General features: G+C 41.5%; 1 protein-coding gene across 1 annotated transcript in view; it reads right to left on the reverse strand.

The window, feature by feature from the left end:
* Positions 1–21,000, reverse strand: part of LOC121333415 — a 37,899-nt gene extending 16,899 nt beyond the window's left edge. Inside the window, exons 1-4 of the mRNA XM_041399706.1 lie at positions 20,944–21,000; positions 19,845–20,052; positions 19,408–19,641; positions 17,835–17,940 (exon numbers count right to left, since the gene is read on the reverse strand). Coding sequence (XP_041255640.1) covers positions 17,835–17,940; positions 19,408–19,641; positions 19,845–20,052; positions 20,944–21,000 — 605 coding nt within the window. The remainder of the gene's footprint in view (positions 1–17,834; positions 17,941–19,407; positions 19,642–19,844; positions 20,053–20,943) is intronic.
* Between the last annotated feature and the right edge of the window lie 1,777 nt (positions 21,001–22,777).

Consider the following 22,777-nt stretch of genomic DNA (forward strand, 5'->3'; position numbering starts at 1 on the left):
TCGGGCAGGAAATCTGAGGTACAGGCAGCAAGGCCAGAATCCAGCTCCCTCTCACAGCACCTGATGCCTCAGCCAGGAGACCCTTCCCTGTCCTTGTGCCTTGTCAGTCACACTTCCCCACTCTTGTGACAAGGGGACATCAGAGATGAGACGTTCTCCGAGTGCGGCACACGCACCATTAGTGGGATGCTGGCTCCTTCAAAGCTATAAATGAAGGCTGCCTGCAGAGCCCAGCACCTCCTCTGGGACAAGGGCTCAAAGCAGGGAATCCCCTCCCTCCAGGGGTTTTCAGCAAGTCCCAGAGGCCGCTGCTGCCGTGAGCAAGAGGGGAGCTGCACACAGAGGCAGGCGGCAGAACTCCTGGGAAGAGAAGGTTGCCAAGGGCAAATGTCTGTTACAGCTTTGTGCAGAAAAATCCATCTCAGAAATATCTGTGGACATCTCATTAAGTGCCTATCCCTGATTCATCCCGTAAACACCATAGTTTTATCACAGGTGTATCACAGGTGTGTTTCTCTCAGGAAAAACAAACAAACAAAACCCAACAAAAGCTCCAGTACTTTCCATTTATTTTGATTTTGCTACAGCACACACATCCATGAAAACAGAATTAAAGTAACATGTGCAACTTTGATTTCAGCATTTCCCAGTTCTGGTGGCCAAGCTTTGTCACCTTAGCAAGTTTTTAAAAGTGCATGGTGTGCATGTAAAGTTTCCTCAAACTTAGGGGAGAGAAAAAAGTCACCAAACCAGGCAAATTCCTTTTTTTTTCTTTTGGGTCAACCTGTCAACAATTGCACACCTGAGAGACAGGGTGAGAGCATTAGACCCAAAACTAGGGTCTATCTTACTTTGCAGTGCCCCAGGCTAGGGGAGAAAGCAGAGCACAGAAATGTTGTGTTTCAGGCAGTGTTCTGGGGAGCAGCAGCATCCAAGCTCCCCATGGTTGCCCCTCATCTTCTGCCATCTTGCCCTCTTTACCAGTCTGATTTAATGTTTCCCTTTCCTGTGCTCACAGCAAGTCTGGCCCTGTTTCTTGCCTGTTTTGCAGCTTCTATTGCACATGAATCAGAACTGCTTCCCACCTCCATCCACCATCTTCCTCTGCTGCTTGGAGCTTTGGAGATTTGGTCTGCCTTACCCATCTGTCCCATCCTCCAACTGAACCAAATAAATGGGACATGAGGCTGCACTTGAGGTAAGATGTGCTAATACACAGAAATATCCCAGATGCATTGGTATACCCAGTCCTTCTTTAGCCTCATGTTTTTCTATCTCTAAAGAGGCAAAACTGCCTTCTTTTTACCCTGTTTTCTGCCACTCTCTGCCAATTAGAAGACATTTTCACAACCCATATTCCCCAACATACAGCCTGGGGTTTGTTTTGAGCCAGAACAAAAGAAATAACTTCTTCCAAGTGGTGCACAGTGCAGTTCTGGAGTCAAGGCAATTAGGCCTAAAACTGTCTAAAGAAAATGACTTCACATCCCAACTTAAGAGAGCATATGGAACAAAATGTAATGGAGGAATGACACAGCTGAAAACAAAACAAAGACGTGCCATATTTCATAACAATGCAGATGTTAAGATATTGAAAATATTTTTAGCATGTACCAGAGAAAACAAAAAAGAAAAAACCCATTGGGAATAAGAGTTCAGATCTACATTGTTCCCCTGTTTTCATGACGTTTACAACAGTATTATTCCCTCCCACCCGCCACAAATTTAAACAACTCCAAAACAAGCTCTTCATTTTGCCAAAAAAACATCAACATGTTCATTATTTTTAAGTCTATTCTAGTGAATACTACCTGAAACAACCCATTCAACTCTCTGCAGCTGGTTTTCTGCCTTCAGAGGCCTTAATTTTCTCTACATGGACTTCACCTTAGTCACAACCATGTTGGACCTTTCAACTCCCCCTCCATTTTTAGTTTTGAGTTCCAGTATGCTGTACACTTAAGTCCCAGAAACTCAAAGTAACTTAACTCAAGGGGCATATATTTTATTTCAAAGTCAATTTAACACTTGAGGAGTTGTTCAAGTACACTCACTCCATTGTGTCTTATCCTTTTCCATTGCCCTCTCCTCTGGAAATCCAATTTTTCTTCAGCTGGGTAACCTACACTTCCTTCAGCTGCTGAGAAAGGTAATTTCTCCTTTTCTTTTACCCATGACTTGCCCTTCTGCAGACACACAGATAAATCCTACATAAAAGGAAGACCCAGCACACCATGACAGAGGTGCTGTGGTGCCCAGCCAGAGCAGGTGACCTTGTGTCCTTAGTGTCACTCTGGGCTGTCTCACCTGAACACCTCTGCACGATGCAGCTCTGCTTTGGGGGGTCTTTGTGCCTCCCCAGCTCCCAGTGACAAGACCAATTCCTTGCTTTGCCACTCTGCTGCCTTTCTCCAAAGGGTGAAAACAAAGCACAAATGCAGCCAGTGTGGGGGTTCTGAATTCCCCCACCCACCCACAAAAATGGTTTGCTGGGGTAGGCAATTTGATGCCACAGAGGGACAGAGAAGGGAGTCAGAATTTTCTCACTATAACTCAATTCTCCAGTTTCCAAGAACCAGCATTCATGGTGACCTCACAAACTGGACCAGCTGAGGAGCAAAAACTCCAGCCCCTCAAAGCTCTGCACCCAAAAAGATGCCAAACACCACGAGGTTATACCTCCTTTCTCAGCCTCATGTGCATCTTGTGATATGTACAACACCCTTCATTTGCACTGAGGGCTCTGCACATGCCAGCAGCACAAATTCTATGAGCACAACACAGCCAGTGCAAATCCTGGATGCTTTCTCAAAGCTTTAGACTTTCTGAACTTATGTTTCACAACACAGTCTGAATCCTCACCTGCCCGATGGGATGGGAAGTCAATGTCCAGGAATGGGTTATTACTGCCTGGATAATTCACTCCACTCATAAGCAGCCTCAGTTATCCCCCAGCAACAACTTAGATGAGGAAGGGACCCACACACACACTGAATTGTGCTGGTGGTGACAACCCATGTGCAGCCACGGTGTTTCCAGAGGAGAAATACAGAGAATGACAACAGAGGGGCTGCAGGGAAAACAGCAGCAGTTAACAGGGTGATACTTCCATATCCAGGATCTGCACTGAGGAAACCTTTGGGTAAGGCCACATATGGATTTCAGCAGCTGAGCAGCCCAAGTCTAGTTTATATTGGACAGGAATAGAGAGTATGTTTTGAAAAAAGTCTTCAGGCTGAAGCTCCATAGTGCTCTTCCTGGTAGCTCACCTTGTTACAGGGAACCAGCACACACCAGGAATTCCTGGTGCCTGGCAAAGCTCCCATTACTGAAACACATAAATGGACAAAAAAGGGCTCGTGTGAAGGCAGCTGAACAGCTCTGTGATGATCTTCACTTGTCAGTTGCCCAAAACAGATCAATAGTTCCAACTTTATTCATGGAAAAACCAACATTTCCCTTCACTGTCAGGAAAGAAATGCTGCTTGCTTCTCCCCTCCCAGATTTCTCAGGCAGCTCTGCTACCACTTCAAGGACCTTTTTACCTGCCACTGCCACCCTCCATGACACTGAGTCAGAGGGTCACACTAGACTATTTACACAAGAGAAGCAGCTTTGGAAAGCCTGGTTTAGTCTGCCTGTCTTCAGCTACAAACTACCAGACACAGGTTTCAGAAAGATCTGCCAAGAAATTAAAATCTAACTTGACAGAAAAGCAGAAACAGATTGCAGAAGGGCAAACTGGAAACAGGGGAGTTCCCAAGAGGTCTTAGAGTTTGTTGAAAAAAAAAAAAAAGGTAAAATTTTTCTAGTTTTTCCCTATGTAAGAGGAAAGTACAGTTTGACTTAATTGCAAAGCATAATGATAAACCAGCATATATGTACATGACTCATTTTCAAATAATTACAAAATGCAAGGAGATACAGAAGACACAATTTAGGACTGTTTTCTTACTCTTAAGACTCACACAGTAGAATCAGGTCTACAGTAGTGTTACAAAACTCAGACACCCTATATAAGCAGATTTATATCCAGTTAGGCCTGGTATTTCCCCAAAATCCCATCTGCAGACACCAATTACAGACAATGGAGGCAAACTCTAATGCTAATGCAAGGCCATACTCCTCTGAGAGCACACAAAGCTGGTGTGTGTCTGAAGCCTGGGACCACAGCCTGGACTGACACTGCTCTCGTGGAGGTGCAGGATCACTGAACAAATCACTCAACACGTGCCTGGCAGGCAGTGCTGTGGAAAAGAAGGATTAGGGCAGTCCTCAGACACCCAGCAGACACAAGCTCACCGATCTTGCTCGTTCTTTGCATGGCCAGATCAATACTAGAATGCACAGGCATTGGAACTGTATGCAGAATGTGCTAAATGAAAGTGGAGAAGAAATAGAAGAAGCCCCAGGTGATTTAAGGGATGAAACCAAAGTGCCTTCAAGTGAGACTTGAGGATTTAAGTCTGTATAAATTATCGGCGAGGATAATTTGCTTGAACAGAGTACCAGGCTAAGTGATGGATTCTCTGTCATCCCCTTAAGTTTTTGCAAGATACTGAGCACAGCAGAATCATTGCAGAATATATTTCCGTGTCCTTTGGCTGCAGGATGTTTTAAAAGACAGCATGAGGATCTTTCTGGCCTTGAAAACAAAATTCTGAGGGCTATGATAAAGCTGAAGACTGAAATCTAAAGAAAATATTTAATGCTTTAAACAAATAATGTGTTTCTTATTTAAATAAAACTACTTTCAGACAGTAAGCATTACGAGCGGGGAAAGCGCAAGCATTTACAAATGCCAAGTCAGCTTGACAGAAATTTTAAGAAATAATTTAATTTCTATGAAATATTTTCTGCTCATTCTTTAATTGGGGAAAATTCATGCGAATGTCAGTCTCGCCTCCTACCAATTATGACCAAAATATTGCCTTTTACTTCCCATCAGTGACACACCAAGTACTGGCATTTTTATTTCAAAATTTGTATGTGAGGGCAAAGTTAACATATCAGTAAAAGGCTGTGGTTAGTTAGGTAAACTCCCCGTGGTAAATTTAGTTATTTCCTGATGTCACAACTTAGTAAGACAGGAAAGTCTTCTGCCAGTCTCCACCTTCTCGACATATGGCAACTCATTTCAAACCAAGAGTAGATACAAAAACCTCTCCTCTTGCAATAAAGCAATTAATCACTGTCTGCTAACTTTCTTTCCTGCTTTTGTGCCACTTTTTAAAGGAATTCCCCACATTTTTCTTCCAAACATGGGTTTTAGGTGTAGCATTAAGCAAGTTATTAACACCAAATAAACAATTTAATTCTATGTCTCTCAAGGCCATGGTTCTTTGCACATCTTCACATCCTTTTGTCATCCTCAATCCCCTCCCAGTAGGTGTAGAAAATGAAAACAAACAAAAAAAATTAAAATACAGGTAGAAATGTGGCAGCAAAAAACAGGTAAAGGAAGTGCAAGGTCAAGAAGTGCAAATATTAAATCCACTCGCATTAACTTAATTGCATTTCTCAGTTTTTAATCAATCATTCAGGTTTCATCAATGGGTTTCTACTTGAATCACATGAGGGACAAGTAAATATTACAAATTTGAGTTTGGAATTTAAAATACATGAGTTATGCATTCAAGGCAAACTTTCTGAATGAGATTAGACAGTGAATATGATGGGAAAGAGAAAATAACTAAGAGAGAGCACAGGCTTTGTCTGTTGTCCAGTGTCTCATTCTGCAAAAAGCTGCCCGAGACCAGAGATGCCATTTACTTCTAAAGGTCCCAAAATCCATGCAATGTGAAGTATCATGGATATCCTCAGTAGCAAACATTAACTTTTGATTTAATACAGTCTGGAACCACTCAAAGGGATGAGGAGTACAGCCTCCAAGGTCTCAAAGCCAGCTTTGTCTCCATAGAAGTCTCATTTTTTTCCAGAACAAGAACAGAGATAGGGAAATACTACAAGAACTGAAATTCATGAGTTGTAATTAATTCATTAGTGACAACTTTGTAAAAGCACCACGTAATATTTTAACCATGTATCAGCTTCAAAACTCTCCTCAGTTCAGGCAAGATAAAAACCACAGTTTTATACATGGCAGAACAGGACAAGTTCTACAGAACTGTGATGAAAATTAATGACTATATTATGAAGCAAATTATATCAGCCACCAATTATCTGCAGCTCAACTAAATGAGAGGCACCCAGAGAAAATTCCAGCTAAGCTGTTTGGATTCTGCACCTCCCAACAGCCACTGAAAGTGGAAACACAACTCAAGCACTGAAACACCTGTAGAGTACATTTCCTACCTGGTATAAAATGGTATAATACACAGTTTAAGCCAACCCAGACTCTGTAACATAACAAAAAGGTGTAATTCCCAATCACTCATCTTATTTTTCCTTTCCGGATCACTGAGCTGCCTTGGGCAGGGAGATCCAGCTCCTCACCAGTGACCACCAAACGCAGCCCTGCTGCAGCTGGAGGAGTCAGTGGCTTTCTCTGGAGGGCAATTCAGAAGAAAAACCCCAACTTGGAAACTCAGAATTGCCCTGGAAACCCCAATCAATTTCCACTAGCCAGGGAGGAATCACGGTCAGTGCTCCCTCTAGACTAAGGACAGCCTTTGTGGATGCCCCACCAAAGCCATCAAAAGCAATGCTCTCAAACCAACACTCCAGCAGAAAATAATGCTGCCTAAAAGAGGGGCAGAGGGAGGGGGAAGCCTTGCCTGAAAAAGCAGGAGCATAAAATGGATTTATCAGAGTGGGAGGAAAAGGGTGATAATGAAGAACATTTCAGTGAGACCAGCTTGAGAGAGATTAACATTCAGTGTAAAAAAAAAAAAAAGAAGAAAAAACACAGTAAAGTGACTGCCTTGGGAGAGAAAAATGTGCTAGATCTTCAAGGTGCCATGTCGCCACACGTCTTTACCAGCAGAGCTGGTGGAAAACCCAAGTGACTGAAAGGTAACTGCAATCAGCTTGTAAAATAAGAGAAGCTCCTTCATAAGGGTCTTAGACTAAAACAGCGTGGAGATGGCAAAAGTAAAAGAACATTTGAGACAATTAGAGCGGGCAACAAAACCATCTATGAACTTTAACAAGGAGGCAGAAGCATTTCTTTCCCCATATAACCAAGAAAACACACAGCTGCCACTCAAGGAAAGTCCTGTGCTATTTCAGAAACATTTGGTCTAAGAGATGAAACTTTTTATCTTCAGATGCACTTCTGCATAAAATACCAAATGTGAGGGTTGAACATCTATAACATTTTCAGAAGAAAATATTCCCCAGTTCAAATGTGGAAAATTAGATAAATGTATTTTGAACACAGGACCACTGAGGAATAATAAGAAAATAAGCAGGTAAAATTCAGATGTAAAACTGGAATCACGTAACAAGACATTTGACAAAATGGTTTTTAAATGGACTTTTTTATTAATACCTGTTTAGTTATTCAACCATTACATCTTTTGCCTGACCTTGTTGTTTGGTTCTTTATTTCCTAAGCCTTTTGATTCTTTATTCCCTAAACATTTTGATAAATTTTTGTCCTAACCTCTGACTGCATTAAATGTAAAGAGCCTGATGGACATGAAATCTACACATTCTTCTTTTCCACTGAACAATTTCAACTCTTACTGCTAATTACAAAATTCTTGCCCGAGTGCCACTGCTCACTAATTTACTTAATGTAACCCTGTGCCTTTTAGAACAGCTACATGTTTTTCTAAAACTTCATTTTTATACCACACTATTCCCCAAAAACCTCACAGATAAGTTTGTTTTAATTCTAACTACCTAAGAATTTTCCTTCTTCCCAGCTTTGAATCATCCATAGGTTTGTCACCTCTTCACTATGTTCCAAGACATTAATTACTGAAACATAAAACACAAGGAAATTTCTGTGGGACACAACTTTCTTCTATTTTGAATCATTAAAATGAAATAAAACCTAAAATAATTGTTGAACAAGTCATAAATCAGCAATCTATTTAATTAAGTAACCCACCTGGCTTCACATTCTTATATGTTTTCTAAGTTTTGCTGAATCAAAGGAGCTACAGCCGACTTCTTGGAAGGACTGCTACCTTTTAAAGGTTTCAAAAGTCATTACAAGCACTACCTCCACTCTCCTCCATTCCCCAGCCTCAGAAATACAAAGCAATTCTATTTTAGGCTGAGATTTCTAGGTCTGTTTACAGGGGAGTGGGGTCGGGGAGAGGGGAATGTTTCTTTTCACAGCCTTGTTAAAAGATTCACAAGATATTTTTGCAAGAAATTAATAGAATCATAGAATTGTTTAGGCTGGAAAAGCCTTTAAGGCTATCAAATACAACCATTAACCCACCACTCAAATGTGTCCCTGTGTCTGAAATACCTGCAGGGACAGTGACTCCACCACTTCCCTGGGCAGCCTGTTCCAGTGTCTGACCAATCTTCCCATGACTTTTTTCCTAACATCCAATCTAAACCTCCCCTGTGCAGCTTGAGGCCATTTCCTCTTCTCTTGTCACTATTACCTGGCAGAAGAGACCAATCCCTGTCAGGGGCTGTAGGAAGCTTTAAGGTCCTCCTGGCCTTCATTTTCTCTGGGAGTTAAAATTAAGAAAATCAGGGTTGATGAAGAAGGATGAGGAAACATCACCCCAGAGCAGCTGCTGTGTCTGGATGCTGCAGCTCGTTGAAATTCCACAAACCATCCAACAGAACCCCCCTGCTCAAAAGTATCTTCATCACAGTCAACAAAATCTTACACCTTTACAGACTGAAAAGTTTAACAGGTAAATGCCCTCATGGGAAAGCATTTGAGAAAACAGAGTTTAAGGAGTTGTCAGTTCTTGGCTGGTCTCTGTAAAGGATAACATGAATGTTTATCTGGTGAGGAAAAATATCTTAAATTGAGTAACCCTCTCAAGGCATTTGCCACCAGCAAGCTGACACAGCACACCACCACTTAAGAGTAGCCCAGCTTGCTCTGACTGAGCAAACAAAAAAATTTCTTTAAACTTCATAAAATAACCTAATCTGGGTCAATGGAGAGAGCATTGTTACGTCTATGTGTTTGATATGCTGTTAAATATTCATTCCAATTAGAAATTATTTGTGCATGGGGTAAAGCAACCACGGAGATGATGTTTACATGTGTCAAGAAGCACCAAGATGGATCAAAATTAAAAAAAAACCCTCCACCTACAAATTTGATGATTAAAGGCAAAACTGCTGTGAAGCAAAGGAAAAAACAAACAGAAAAATGAAACAAGAAAAAAAGGCATATCTAAAAGTTGAAAAAGCAAATTGGCAAGAGTTTCAGGGTGTGAAATTAGAGGACCTGGAATTCCTGTGCATGCTCAGGAGGCTGCAGGATGCAAGGCTGTAGGAGGTGATGTCAGAAGTGCGTCTGTGCCTCGCCACTGGGCTCAAGAGAGACCTGATAAGCAGATTTCTGGTTTGCTTTGGGCCCTGGCTTACACTTTATCAAAGGTTTCATAAGAGTTTACAACTTTTTTTGTGAGCAACACAGACTTCATACAACCAAAATCTGAATCAAAGGCAGCATGTGACTTTCATTTTGACTTCAGAATTATTATTGTTTTCATTATATAGAGCACAACCACCTCAATTATCAGGAACACTAAGAACTATCCAGATAAAAACTAACAACTACAATCAACTACTTGTAAGGCATCAGAGAATAATTACACCCTCCCTACAAAAAATGAAAAATACAAGTGTAATTGATAACAAAAGGAAAATTTTAAAAAAAAGGTATGTATGCACAAGCTTTATAATATTGAAATATACAACCTGTTTTCTCAGAGGATGTTGTATTAGAAAAATGTAACTGAAATAGTTTCCAAATAACTGATTCCATTCAATTAAAAAGAAAAACAAAAACATGCAGCAGTGTCCACTTTCTAAGATAACACTGGAATAAATAATTGCTTGGGAAATATGCTATGGCTGGTGCATCCCCTGAACTACTTAAGACCACACACTACAGTTTAAAGTATGATTTTAAATAGATATGGAAGTCTAACCCTCTGACTATGTTACTAGTGAAGTTCAGTTCCACAGTGCCTGGTAACAAATTATTTTTAGAGAACAATCAAACCTTGCTGTTATCTGTGCTGACCCAAATCTCCTTTAGTGTCTGACTGCCAGTGGTTCAGCTTCATTACCTCACTATATTAATTAGTGGATAAAGAGAAAACCAAGATTTTTCCTATACTTTTGCTCTCCTTTCGTATAACATTCCACTATAGAAAATTAAAATCAAGAAAATACCCTAAGTCTGTTTTGCTGTTGTTGAACAAATGGGAAATCTGAAAACCATTCAAGAGAATCATCAAAATAACTGAGCTAATGACAGGACTGATTCTTCTCCCATCCTTGAGAGAGCTGAGTGTCTTAGGTGGGGTAAATAATTAACCCTTTCTTTCAAACAGGCTCTACTGCCTTAATTTTGTAATTTACAGAAACTCCATACAATCTTCTTGCGCGATTCTTCATTTTATTTCAGAAAAATCTCTGATTTTACCTTTTCCTTAAACAGAAAAATATTTTAGTCTCATGTTTTAATATGGCTCTCAGCTTAATAGGCAACTATGGAAAACTTTGTGGGACAATCCGAACTTTTGTAGGAAACCGACACTTCTCCAAGAAACTCTTAAAAATGGGTTTAACTGGTGTTGTCTTTTCATGTATTTTTATCTTAGTACCACTGGGGGAAAAAAGTGACCTACAAAAACCTCTAGAAAAATCAGATCTGACAGTAACATATAGAATGGGTATATTCTATATGTTAGAATACAGAACAGCTTTGACTTAGGGAGGCCAGTCTGCTTTCTTTCCCTTGTCAGTCTGCAGCCAGTGTGGACAGACAAAACCTCCCCCAGCAGGTAATTCAGAGCAGAAACCAGCTTGGGGTGCTCCTCATCACCCACGGGGGAAGCTGAATTATTGTACCAACCCCAGGAATCCAAGGAGACAAATATTGCTGGGTTAGATTTACCTTTGTGCTCCCTGCACCATCCACTGCTGTGACTCCTTGTAAGGTGCAGCACAGAGTTTGTGCTGATTCTGTTGTGTTCACACCAAGATCTAGCACTGGGAGACTCTTCTTTGATTTCATTTATTACTGGGTTGGAAGGCTACACAAGCCTGGTTTCATAACTTCTAAATTATTTTAATATTTAAATGTCATTCTCATGTCTAATGGTCAAGTTGTTGTTTATTCTGAACAATCTATTCTCTCAAATTTCTTACTCAGTTCAAGTCTAACATAGCTTTAGTCCTTCTACATTTGGATAAGGAACAAGCCTAGGTGTAACCTCACCATTTTTACAGGAAAAGAAATTGCATCTTCCATGTTCAAAACCTGTAATTTTGATTTTACTATATCGATAAGCATTTCATCCTGAACTAAATTCTCCAGTTTATTTTTGCATACAGGTTTTTAATTCAGTCCATCTGAAGAGAAGCTGCAAGGGATAACAAGTGTCCAACTTACTTTGAACAAGGACAGAAGTAAAGGTGAATACTGATACTCCAGAACTAAGAATCTTAACTCCCTTGTATGGACATTAAACTCCCCATGTCACACAGTCCTACAGGCTGAAAAAGACCTCCAGGATCAGAGAGTCCAACCTTTGGCCAATCATCACCATATCAACTCAACCACAGCGCCAAAATGTGGTCTAGTAAACACAGGTACATTCTTCAAAGAAAATGGAACTTTTTTGCTTTGGGAAGCCAACACGCCCAAGAAAAAAACCATAAATCTGTCCTTCTCAACATGTTTTCCTCACCAATATTTCTGTTATGTTTCTGGAGGGCATTTGGTCAGCATATTCTGTATGGGATTTTTCTTCATTTTACATATTAATAACCACATTCAATCAAGTCAAAGATACACCTATCCTCATATTGTGTCTTTAGCAATGGCTGAGAGCAGAGGTCTGGAAAGAGCACCAGGACAAGGAAAGCATGAAGGGATGGACTTTGGGATCCCTCTGCAGCCTTCAGGGACTGGGCTCTGTGTTCCTCTGAGCAGGAGTTGATGCTTTTGCATCAGTCCACACCCAGATAATCCTGCAGTGGCTCACAGCTAAACTATGCACTATGGAAAAAATACAACCTCTTACCTGTTCTGAATCTGTCACTTGATAATTTTATTTGATCCCCTCTGGGTCTTGTTCTACAAGAAACACTTAATGAGCACTCCCTGTTATTTTTTTTTCCATTACACTCCTATATAGATTTTTATCATTTTCATCTTTAGCTGCTTCTTTACCAGGCTGAAGGTTCTCAATCTATTTAATTTCTCTTTATCATCACTGCCACCCATTTCTAGTTCTGTTATCTCCCTTTTATTCCCCTCCTCATTCTTCCTTTACACCCAGGACTCAGAACAGCACCCTGAGGTCAAGACAAAAGCACAGGCAGTTTACAAACTGGCGTAGCAGACTTCTGCTCTGTGAGCCATTTTTCCCTAATTTTTTTTTTGACCAGTCACAAACACTTGATCAATGCTTGGATTTGGCATGATAAACTCTCTACAACATCACTTCCTTCCATGCTAAAAATCTCAACAATGGCAGGATTGTTCTCCTCCACATGCATTACTTCATAGCACCAGCAGCAATCTTCAACCCCAGTTACTAAGCATCACAAGCTCCCTCTTGGGTTCTTCATAATTGGCTTTCATTTATGCTTCTCTCATTAACTTAGAATCATTCTGCACCCTCCCTCGCAGATCACCAATGCATACTGGTGTTATACTTAGCACAGATCCATGAGTAACTCTATCCATCCCTTCTGTTAAACAGGACATTTATTCATCTTTTGGCCAGCAGTCTAGGACAAAAAAAATTCCTCTTATGTCAGAGCAGTTTCATTTTGCTCAGCACCTTTGGTGAGTCGCTCTCACAAGACTCCCTGACACCCCAGTGTACTGCATCAGCTAAATCACGCTTACTCACAACCTCAGCAGTGCCTTCAAAGAACTCCACCAGACCTGTGAGACTGTTCTGACTCTTTCCTGGTACCCCAAACTGTCCATGAGTGCTTCAGTTTTCCTCTCCATGGTATTTACCAGAAAACTGGCTGGTATGAATGCCAGTCAAGCTTGTCCTGTTCTTTCCCACAAGTTTTCTGGAAGCCTTTTTAAAAACTGGCATCACCTCAGGCACCCTCAGCTTCACTGCTGCTGTGAACATTGTTATCTCACATGCCTTTAGCTAAAGGTGCAATATGCTTTGAGCTCTTTTAGATGTTAGTTATCTATTGGACCATTGACCATTCCATTTCTGATCATTTTGAAAGAACTCATGACAAGTTCCTCTGCCTTCTACAAATTACATATCAGGCTTTAACATGTTTTATTGTATATTTCATGTTTATTTTGCAGTAATTTCACCTTTTTAAAATTTTTGAACCTTTTTTTTTCCAGAGTATCTTTCTGTTCCCTACATTATGCTCAACTGTGCTAAATATCCCTCAAAACTATTTTAAAGAGTCAGAGAAGCAGTTTTTAAGAAATATGCATTTTTTTCTGAGCTCTCCACAATGGCTGCAAGCATTTTATTCTCTTGACAGCTCCTCTTACCAGTCTGTCCACAGGAACCCTAATCAGTGTCCTGCTTGATACCTTCTCTATGGTAGATGTGGACTGTCAATGACTCACTGCAGCACGAAGCCATCACTCCCTGCAATTTTATATTCCACTTTTCCACATTTGCATAGAAACACTTCAATTTTGGTCTGCCTGCCTGTCCTCCTGTCTAAATAGGACCTAATTTTTCCAGCAGTCCTGGACTGTTCTCTAGATGACCTTCATCAACTTCTGCCCCACATACTTCACCCACCTTGACTTGTCAAGCCAGTGTCACCTTGACCTGCGTGCCTTTCCTGCTTTCCCTCATGCAGAACACTGGGATTGCACTGCAGACTGATGCTGCACAGCTCTTTATTCTTCACCTTTTATCCAGCAACTCATGTGCTGCTTCCAGCACTCTTTTGGTAGCCTTTATGTCACCAGCACTTCTCCACCTTGAGAAGACAGCCTGGACTCCTTTTGCTGTAAGCCACTTTGTGGTTGGAAGGTTACCAAATGCTCCCTTCCAGCACTGGTTGCACTCCACAGCAGGAGATGTCTCTGCATCACCTGGAACCAACACCATACAATGGAATTTTTAGAGCAAAAGGACACTTGGCCATCACCTGACAGCAAGGTCTCATCTACAGGATGAGGTTTTTTGGACGTAATTTCAGGGTCATTTCCCCTTTGCAGGATTGATGTTCTGATGCATTACAGCTGCTCATGGAGCCCCAGCAGCAGCTTCCCTGGAGACAGAGGTGGGAATACCTGCCTGGAGGTTTGCTTTACACATTTGCATGTTGTGACTTTCACAAGAGTTCAGTTGCATTAATCTGCAACGAGCATCTTGCAGCATCATAACTATCCCTTTGGTTTAACAGCTCCATTAATACTGTTGAGGGCAAGTAAATGCTTATTTTTTATTTTTTTCTAACTGGAGATCTGATATCAACCTCTAGCCTGAGAAGCCAAAGGGTTTAGGCTAAATGGCCTCAGACACTCCTTGTGTTTTAGGCTTACTCTCATTGTATTCCATTGAAATTTTCACTTTGTGTCTCTCCCTCCAGAGACTTTGATTCAGACTGTCCTCATCCTCCTGGGAGACAATGGTTTTCTAAAACTCTAAAACCATTCTAGTGGTTTTCTAAAAATCCATCTTTAATACTGGACTGGTCGGTGCTTGTGAAAGTGTAAAGTATTTATTTATTTTGTGAAATGTTAATAACTTCTCTGCCTTCCATTCAGCATCTTTAATCCATTCCTCAGGTTCCCACAAACCATTTTCAAGACAATCCTCTGAAAGTAAAGAGGAGTAAAAAAGTTTAATGTTTCTTGTGTAACACTCTGGTATCATTAACAGACATTTCCCATAACTGCTGGGCAATCATGCTTTATAATCTAACAGATCACAGCCACTTTATGATGGCATGAAAGGACTGATTGTGCAAGCCCTTAAACACTGCTTCCCTAAGACAACAGAACAAAACCAGCCACAAGTTTTAGCTCAAAACAGAAGCACAGACCTGTTTTTTAAGATGCAACCTCTTCTGCACTGTTGAGGGGAGCTGTACTGACAAACACACCCTTCACCAAATCAAAGAGTATTCTACATAACCAAGAATTGCTGATTCAAAGTGGGACCTCACGCGTTTAGATTCCAAATTTAGATTTCTTACTATGAATTCTACTTTCAATTACACCAAGTCTGCTGCATTTTGTTTGCTCTGATGTACACAGCTTTCGACACAAAAGCCTTGAGAGCTTCCACACACACACACACTGTGGCTGCTGTATTTATAGGCAAGATGCTCAAACATTTGCATTTTATTCTAAGGGATAAATTGTGCCACACAGTACAGAAAAATTCAATACTGATTCACAAAACAGGCCTGACTTTTCAGTTGATAGAAAATGGTTCCAGTTCCCTTTCCACCATCAAATCTAATTTAAAGTAACCCACTGTAGTGCAAATACATCAGATACTTAGTAATCTCCTGTAATGGCAGGGAAATTCATCACAAATTGCTGAATGTTATGAATCATCTTGTGAACACATAACTGCCATACACTGAAAAAGGCGCTTTAACAAGTGATTTCATTCATTTATGTCAATACTTCATAATTAGCTCAGAGAAGTGTCTGTAAATTGAACTCTTGAGCATCACACTGCTTAGTTACCATTTTTTTAAAAATATTTTCAGCTCTTGATGTAATGGAAGACCCCATTAAAATTTTGTGCCAATGACAAATGAGATTTTCATTTTCTCTTCTAAATGTGTTAGCACAAGCTAATTACCTCAATGTTTAACAAAGCCATAAGCATATGCTGACCTGTACTACATAAACAGTTCAACTGACTTTATCAGGGATATTAATGCAAGTTTTTGATGGATATTTAAACCCTGTTGCTCAATAACATATAATAATAAAAGAACTGCTGGTTTATATGGAAGTTAGTGCTGATGCTCACTCAGAAGTAACAGCTGACAAGAAAAACATGACAGCCAGATGCTTAGAAGAGCTCTCTTCTGCACACCAGCCTGAAGACCTAGATTTAGCCACCTTTTCATTTGTAATTTAAGAACTTTGAAAGCTTTGTAGGGTATTCTATCCAAGGCACACAGTATTTTGAAAGCACTATGATGTACCCAAAACCAGAGATCAGGGTCCCACTATTCCCCAACAGACTCAGGTTTTCTACAGTGACATTACAATTTCAGGGCTTGAGTGCCCAACAAAGCCACACCTGAACTATGGTTTGCTGGTCACTGCTTTAAGCGCTGGGTGGAAATAATTAATCATTTCTACTTGGATTCCATAATCTCAAGATGCCAAGTCACTATAATTTAACAGTTTATTGGTGACAGCTGGTTGGCTGTACCTGTGGGGTGCACAGCCTTAGCCCATTTTAACAGCAAAATAAATCATTCTCTTTGAAACTGGGCATAACTCAAGCCATGCCCACGGCCAGTTCCTGCCTTCCAGAGGGGCTGACACAAGGTGACTTGGTCATCCATGGGAATTTGCAGCAGAACTGCATTCTCTCAGGAGCAGCTGAAAGGTTTAGACAAACTGCTCTCCTAGACCAGAAAAGGAAGTGCAAGACTATAAATATATCCATGATCACAGTGATAATTCCACTTTGACGCTTCTTACCAGGATAACTTCCCACTCATCAGTGCTAAAAAATCCTCAAGCCCCAGCTTTGAGTTTGTCTCATCCTCCATGGCTTCTTCCCAGGAATCCAGGAATGCAGACCCATGGACTAATTTCCACAGGCTGTACACACCAAGGTAAATATGCAAGGAAAGCTTTGCCTCACTCTAATGCTGCTAATTAATGACCAAATAATTATTAAAATAATCTAGTGTTTCCCTGTGCTTTGAAATAGGAGACCTAATCTTGAGCTCTTGTCACATACTGCTCATTTTTACTTTTATTTCTTAATTGAAAACAGCGTTGTCTTTTTTTTTTTCTTAATTTTACAAGATTTAACACTTAACAAGGTATACATATCTCCCCTGGAAACTTATTTGAAATTACATGTAATTCTTAATTACATCTCCTGAATTCTGCAATTTTCCTCACACTTTCAATCCTTCAGTGCTTGTTAAAAAACTTTACTGATAAGACATCCAAAACATCCAGACATGCAAACTTGCAAACATGCAAACTTGCATCTAAAGTTTCTCCTTTTCAAGGATATCCAGGCCTGTAACTGCTGAGAGGTTTATAAATATAAAATAAATATATTTAAAGGGATTTAAAAAAAAACCACCACACACACACAAAAAAAAAAAAAAAAAAAAAAAAAAAAAAAAAAAAAAAAAAAAAGAAAACCACCCAAAAATTAATCATAATGGTAACTGACGTATAAAATAGCTATTAGAAACTGTTCAACAACAACAACCACAACAAAAAAAAAAAAAAAAAAAAAAAAAAGAAAACCACCCAAAAAACTTTAGGCCAGTTAGTGTTCCAATTCTCAACAGTTAGAATAAACCATCAAAAGTAGGAAAATCCCACTTCTCCTTCCATACCTCCTTCAAAGTATTTTTTCTCCTTTCAGTAGTCAAATATAGATTTTTCCATGACATTTTGATTAGGCTCTTACTGTGAACACATTAAGTGATAATTGGTCCAAAAATACTTATTGAGCCAGGAATATCAGAATACAGTAAATACCAGGAGCACCATAGGCAGCTGTATGAATCACTTCACATACCTGTGGTTTTCCAGGTTCCTGTGCTTAGTCATGAGTACACTCTTCATATTCTCGTACACAGAACACAATTTCTGCCAATTTTTGTTCTTGGCTTCTACACTGCCACCTGTAGTCACACAAGAGAAATTAGCAATATTTTATGCTGCAAATCCTATTAGCACAATGTTTCAGCTCACTTGTTTTTCTAGACAAACACTCTAAAGCGTTCCCCTTTTGTAAAAGGTGCATTTCAATATTCAAATCAAGTTATTTGCATTTTTCCCTTTAATACATTTGAAGAAAAAAGAAAGAAGAATTACCACCAAACAATCCCAATTAATTTTAAACCAAGGGGACATTTAAAACTCTCAGATTCTTTGCAGATTTTTATTTTATCCTCTTGCTTGGTGGACACATCATAACCTTGACAGAGTAAAATGATTTCTGAAGTGGCAGTGCAAAAACATCTGCACTTAATTACTTGGTAAATACAAAAAACCTAATTGGATTTGTTCTTCCATCTGAAAAATGAACATAGTTTTACAGAAACACAATATCCATGCTCAGCTTAGTTACCTTATATAGGTTATAAGGAAATGTATGCAAATAAAAACTGCTAGTATTTGAAAGATTATCTCATAGAATTAGCAGCGATCTTGAACTTTTTTATACAATGAAAACAATTCCATTTATCCCAGGCTTACTGCACTTTGAGCAATATGCCACAGATCCTGCCAAATTAACAATTTACAACAAAATAAGACCTAAACACAGTATGCCCAGAGCCCTCGTGTTAATCCTTCCCTGAAAATGTGAAAAAAACAGACATTTAATGCCTTCCCAGAAAAACCAAAGCTTCTTGGTGCTCAGAACACGGGTTTCACCGAATAGCGAAGTTTCGGAGTACAAGCTCTGGGGGGGAAACCTGGCTTTTGCACGCACATGCCTTCTCCTTCCCTCCAGCTAAGGGCTGCTCACCATCCCTGGGAGCGGGCGCCCCAACGCTCCCACCACGCGTCTCCCGGGAAAAACGCTCCGGAGTCAGGAGCGGCCAGACCCAAACTCGTGTCCCCGCAGCACGGGAGGCTCCGGGCACCCGCACCCTGCGCTGCCCTACGGCGGCGACACCCGCAGAACACCTCACGCTGAATAGAATAGAAACCGAAAACAAACGCGATTTCCAAGAACAAGTTGGTCTTAGAAAAAGAAGAAGAAAAAAAAAACCAAAAGCCAACCAACCAAAAAAAAAAAAAAAAGCCCAAAACACCACAAACCCGAAGATGATATAATAAAGAAATAAAATTCCCAAGCGCCGGCGATGCTGCCCACGTCCCGACGCACACGTCCAGGTAACCCTCTCGCCTTCCCACCAGCGCCGGCCGCTCCCGGACGGGAGAGGCTCCGCGGGAGCCCCCCGGGACCCGGCCACCATCCCAGCCCGGCTGCGGCCGCCCAGGTGCGCCGGGCACCGCCCCGCTGCCCGCGGCCCCGCAGCCCCGAGCCAGCACACGGGCTCCGCTGGCTCCGCCGGGACGCTGCCGGGGCAGGGGGTCACGGCTCCGGCCGCGGCGGGGAGCGGGCGCTGCCCACCCACCTGCGCTGGCCGGGCCGGTGCCGCAGGATGAGGCGGCGGCTCCTCCTCGCCGGCGCGGCTCCGCCGCTCGCCCCGCTGCGCAGCCCGGGGGAGCCGCGCGTCCCGGTGCCGCCGCGCCGCCCGGGATTCCTGCGGGAGGGCGGGCGGGAGCGAGCGAGGGAGGCGGCTCATCGCTGGGCACAGCCTCCCGCTCCCCCGCCGGCTCAGCCTGCCTCCAGCCCCTCCAGGCACGTTCTGCCGCACGGCGCCCGGGCGGACCCGCAGCGCGCACCTCCGGCCCCTTCCCTTTTTATCGCGGGGCCGGGGCTCCCGCCGCCGCCGCCGCCGCCGCTCCCGGAGCCGCCCGCGGGCTCGGGCTGGGGCTCTGCGGAGGAAGGGAGGAGGTGGCGGTGACGCTCCCGCGGTGGCCGCGCTGCTCCAGCGGGGCCGCGTCCCACCTGTGCCCGCAGCCCCCGAGCGCCGCGGTGTTCGCCGCCCCCGCGGCGGGGAGGCGTTTGCCAGGCGCTGGAGGAGCTCCGAGTGCCTCCCCGCTCTGCCGCCCAAACGAACGAGGAGTCTTGGCCGCTGCAAATAATTTACGTGCTCAGGAACGTGCTGGAAGCCCAGTTGTTGATGGGTCTCTGACAGCTGGCGTTGAGGGATAACCTAGCGGGAGGCGGTAGGGTCTTAAAAATTTGAGTTGTGATGCCTAAAAAATTCGAGGAAAGCAGCAGGTAAATACAGAAAAGTGTTAGGAAAATGTCTGTGTTGTAACTAAAACTGCAGCTCAACTTGAGGTTGTGCACATGCCATCTGAGCTCTCGCACTGGTGGAAGAACAGCTCATCCTTATGAACACTTCTCACGTTCTCTGTCTTTTGCCTGGTGTATTTGCATCTTGGAAACATATGATGTATTGAAATTCTGGAGTTTGTATCTTTTTGTTCAAATGGGTGATGTTGGCATTGAAAGTGTGCCCTAGCACAACCCAGTAGAGGAGCGCTGGGAGGAGTTGGATGCATTGATGCAGCGTCACACCAACTGATACCATTTTCAAATTTGTCTACTCAAAATATACTACATTCATTCTTCCCACAGCAATAGACTTCACTTTGTTTAAGACAATCTTTACCTATCCCAAATGTTTTATTCTACTCCTAATATTTTGGGACCCAACCTTTTCAAGGTAAGCCAGAAATCCATGCAGTCATGTTACAAACTGTGATATCACCCTGTAGTCTAGACATATTAAGAAGTAAGCTACAAAAATAAAATAACTTTTTTTATCTAGTCTTCTGCAGAATTAAGGCTATTTTCAGTTCCTCTTCTTACGTCTCATAAGTGAGACGCCAGACTACCTGAATATTTAATGAGTAGTAAAACAGAAATCCGTAAAAGTAGCAAAAATAACACACATATTTTGATAGCAAAGTAGACAGGTCCTTATCTGAGAAAAGTTTGTACAGTTTAATTCCACTCGATTAATAAACAGCAATTACATCTAATCATATCTGCAGCCATTCCTAATGTAAAAATATCAAAATCAAACAAAACTTACACTAAAGAAAGTATAAATTAACCCAATAATGATGAGGATAAGAATTGATACAGGCATGTAGAAATTGTTTTTTTCATCTACTTCATCCAAGGAAACACTTCTGGTCTTTCTCTTCAAAACCTGACAACCTAGTGGCACACTGGTTCAATAATTCAGAAAACAACATTGAAAATGTTTGTGCCATAGCTCTCCTTAAAAAGGCATTTGTTAAACATACAGAACAAGCTTTTACAGCTGATAAGTAGTAAGTTTTATTTTTGTCCTCTTTCTTTTTAGCTTGTGGTACACGAGACAAAATTGTTAAGTTTTTCAGTTTTACCTCCTCACCTAAATTTCGATTAAATGCAACTATCAATATACCAAGATTTAGCAACTGGTGAATATCATATGAAATTCCATAGTTATCTGCAGTGAGCGCTGCCCATGACTTTGAGGACTGTGTCTCTTCAAACAGTACCTCAGCAACAGAAACCACATTGACATGCCTCCAGTGCAGAAGAACTCATTTTCCACTAAGCCCTTCATAAACATAATGTTTTGTCAACAGGTGTCTTTCCTATAACTGTTACAAATGTATTAAATGCTGGTAGCAAGTCCTTGTCTTTTCACTGAAGCACGGCCAGTGCACAGATTGTTCCCTCTGCAAAAGAAGTCATTGTTCCTTTCAGGTCTTACACAACACTGCTGTTAAATCTGGCCCATCACAGGAGAAATGCTCTCTCAATTCTTATTTTTAAACCAAGAAAATAAGCATTTGGTCACTTAATAATGACTATTAATCAGACACTATCATACTTGCCTTGAGTGTGTGAGATGAAGAGAATTAGATCAGTCATGCACAGACCCTTTCTTTCACCTCCACTCCTCTATACCACCCACCTCCCAAACAGTTCTGTCTTTTTTCTTCAGCAATTCAGGCTTGGAAGAATAAATTCCATTGTAACAATGATTCAGAGACAAACTGAAAGCCAAGTGAAATATTGTTCTCCCAAATCTGACAGGAAAACTTATAGGGTGGAAACACCCAGAAGATAAAACCCAGTTCTCTTATAATATGCTCCAGAAAGCATTACTTATCACTGTCCCCTCATTCCCAAAATATATACATCAACTAATGCGTTGCTGTAGTACTGAAAATTTCCAGTTTTCCAGATGATGAGGTGTGACTCAGTACTCCTACTGATACATCTCAATGCACCATCCATTTGTTTTATGTGCTGGTAAATCATCTCTCCCTTTCCTTCCACCAGAACTTACTAAGAACCCTCCTGTGTCTGCAGGTCTAATCTGCCACACCATGTCCTGCCCCGTCCATCTGAGACCAGAGCAGGTTAAAGCTCTTCTACTCCAGTATTTTTCTGGTCTAGCTCCTTGTTTCAGTTGCTACCAAGTGTGTTTAAGAACATGCAGGTCGTAATCTTAAACTTTTTAGGCTGGATTACACCTTTGTTTATTGTATAGGGAAGTCTGAGCAGTGGGCACAGAGATCCTTCACTCTGTGTCAAGAGAGTTTATAGAAACTACTTTGGAGAAAAGATGTTTTGTTTTCTACGCATGCAAAATCCTTTCTAAGAGTCAGTGAGGTGACAAAGCAAATTTTGATCCATTTTTAATCAAAATAATTACTTCAGTCTACTCTAAGGAAACCAGAATTTGGCATAATAAAGCCAACAGCTGGTCGAGGAAGAATAACAGTGTGGGCTCTTTGATGTTCACAGATGAACACCAACAATCAAAGACTGAGTTAGGATAGCACATGATGTTTCTGAGTAGTAGGAAGGAGTTAAAACTGTTTCATAAGCCCATTTATCAAGAACCAATTTTCTTATAGGAA

The sequence above is a fragment of the Onychostruthus taczanowskii genome, unplaced genomic scaffold, assembly GCF_017590055.1.
Source record: "Onychostruthus taczanowskii isolate IOZ18803 unplaced genomic scaffold, ASM1759005v1 scaffold17, whole genome shotgun sequence".
NCBI lineage: Eukaryota > Metazoa > Chordata > Aves > Passeriformes > Passeridae > Onychostruthus > Onychostruthus taczanowskii.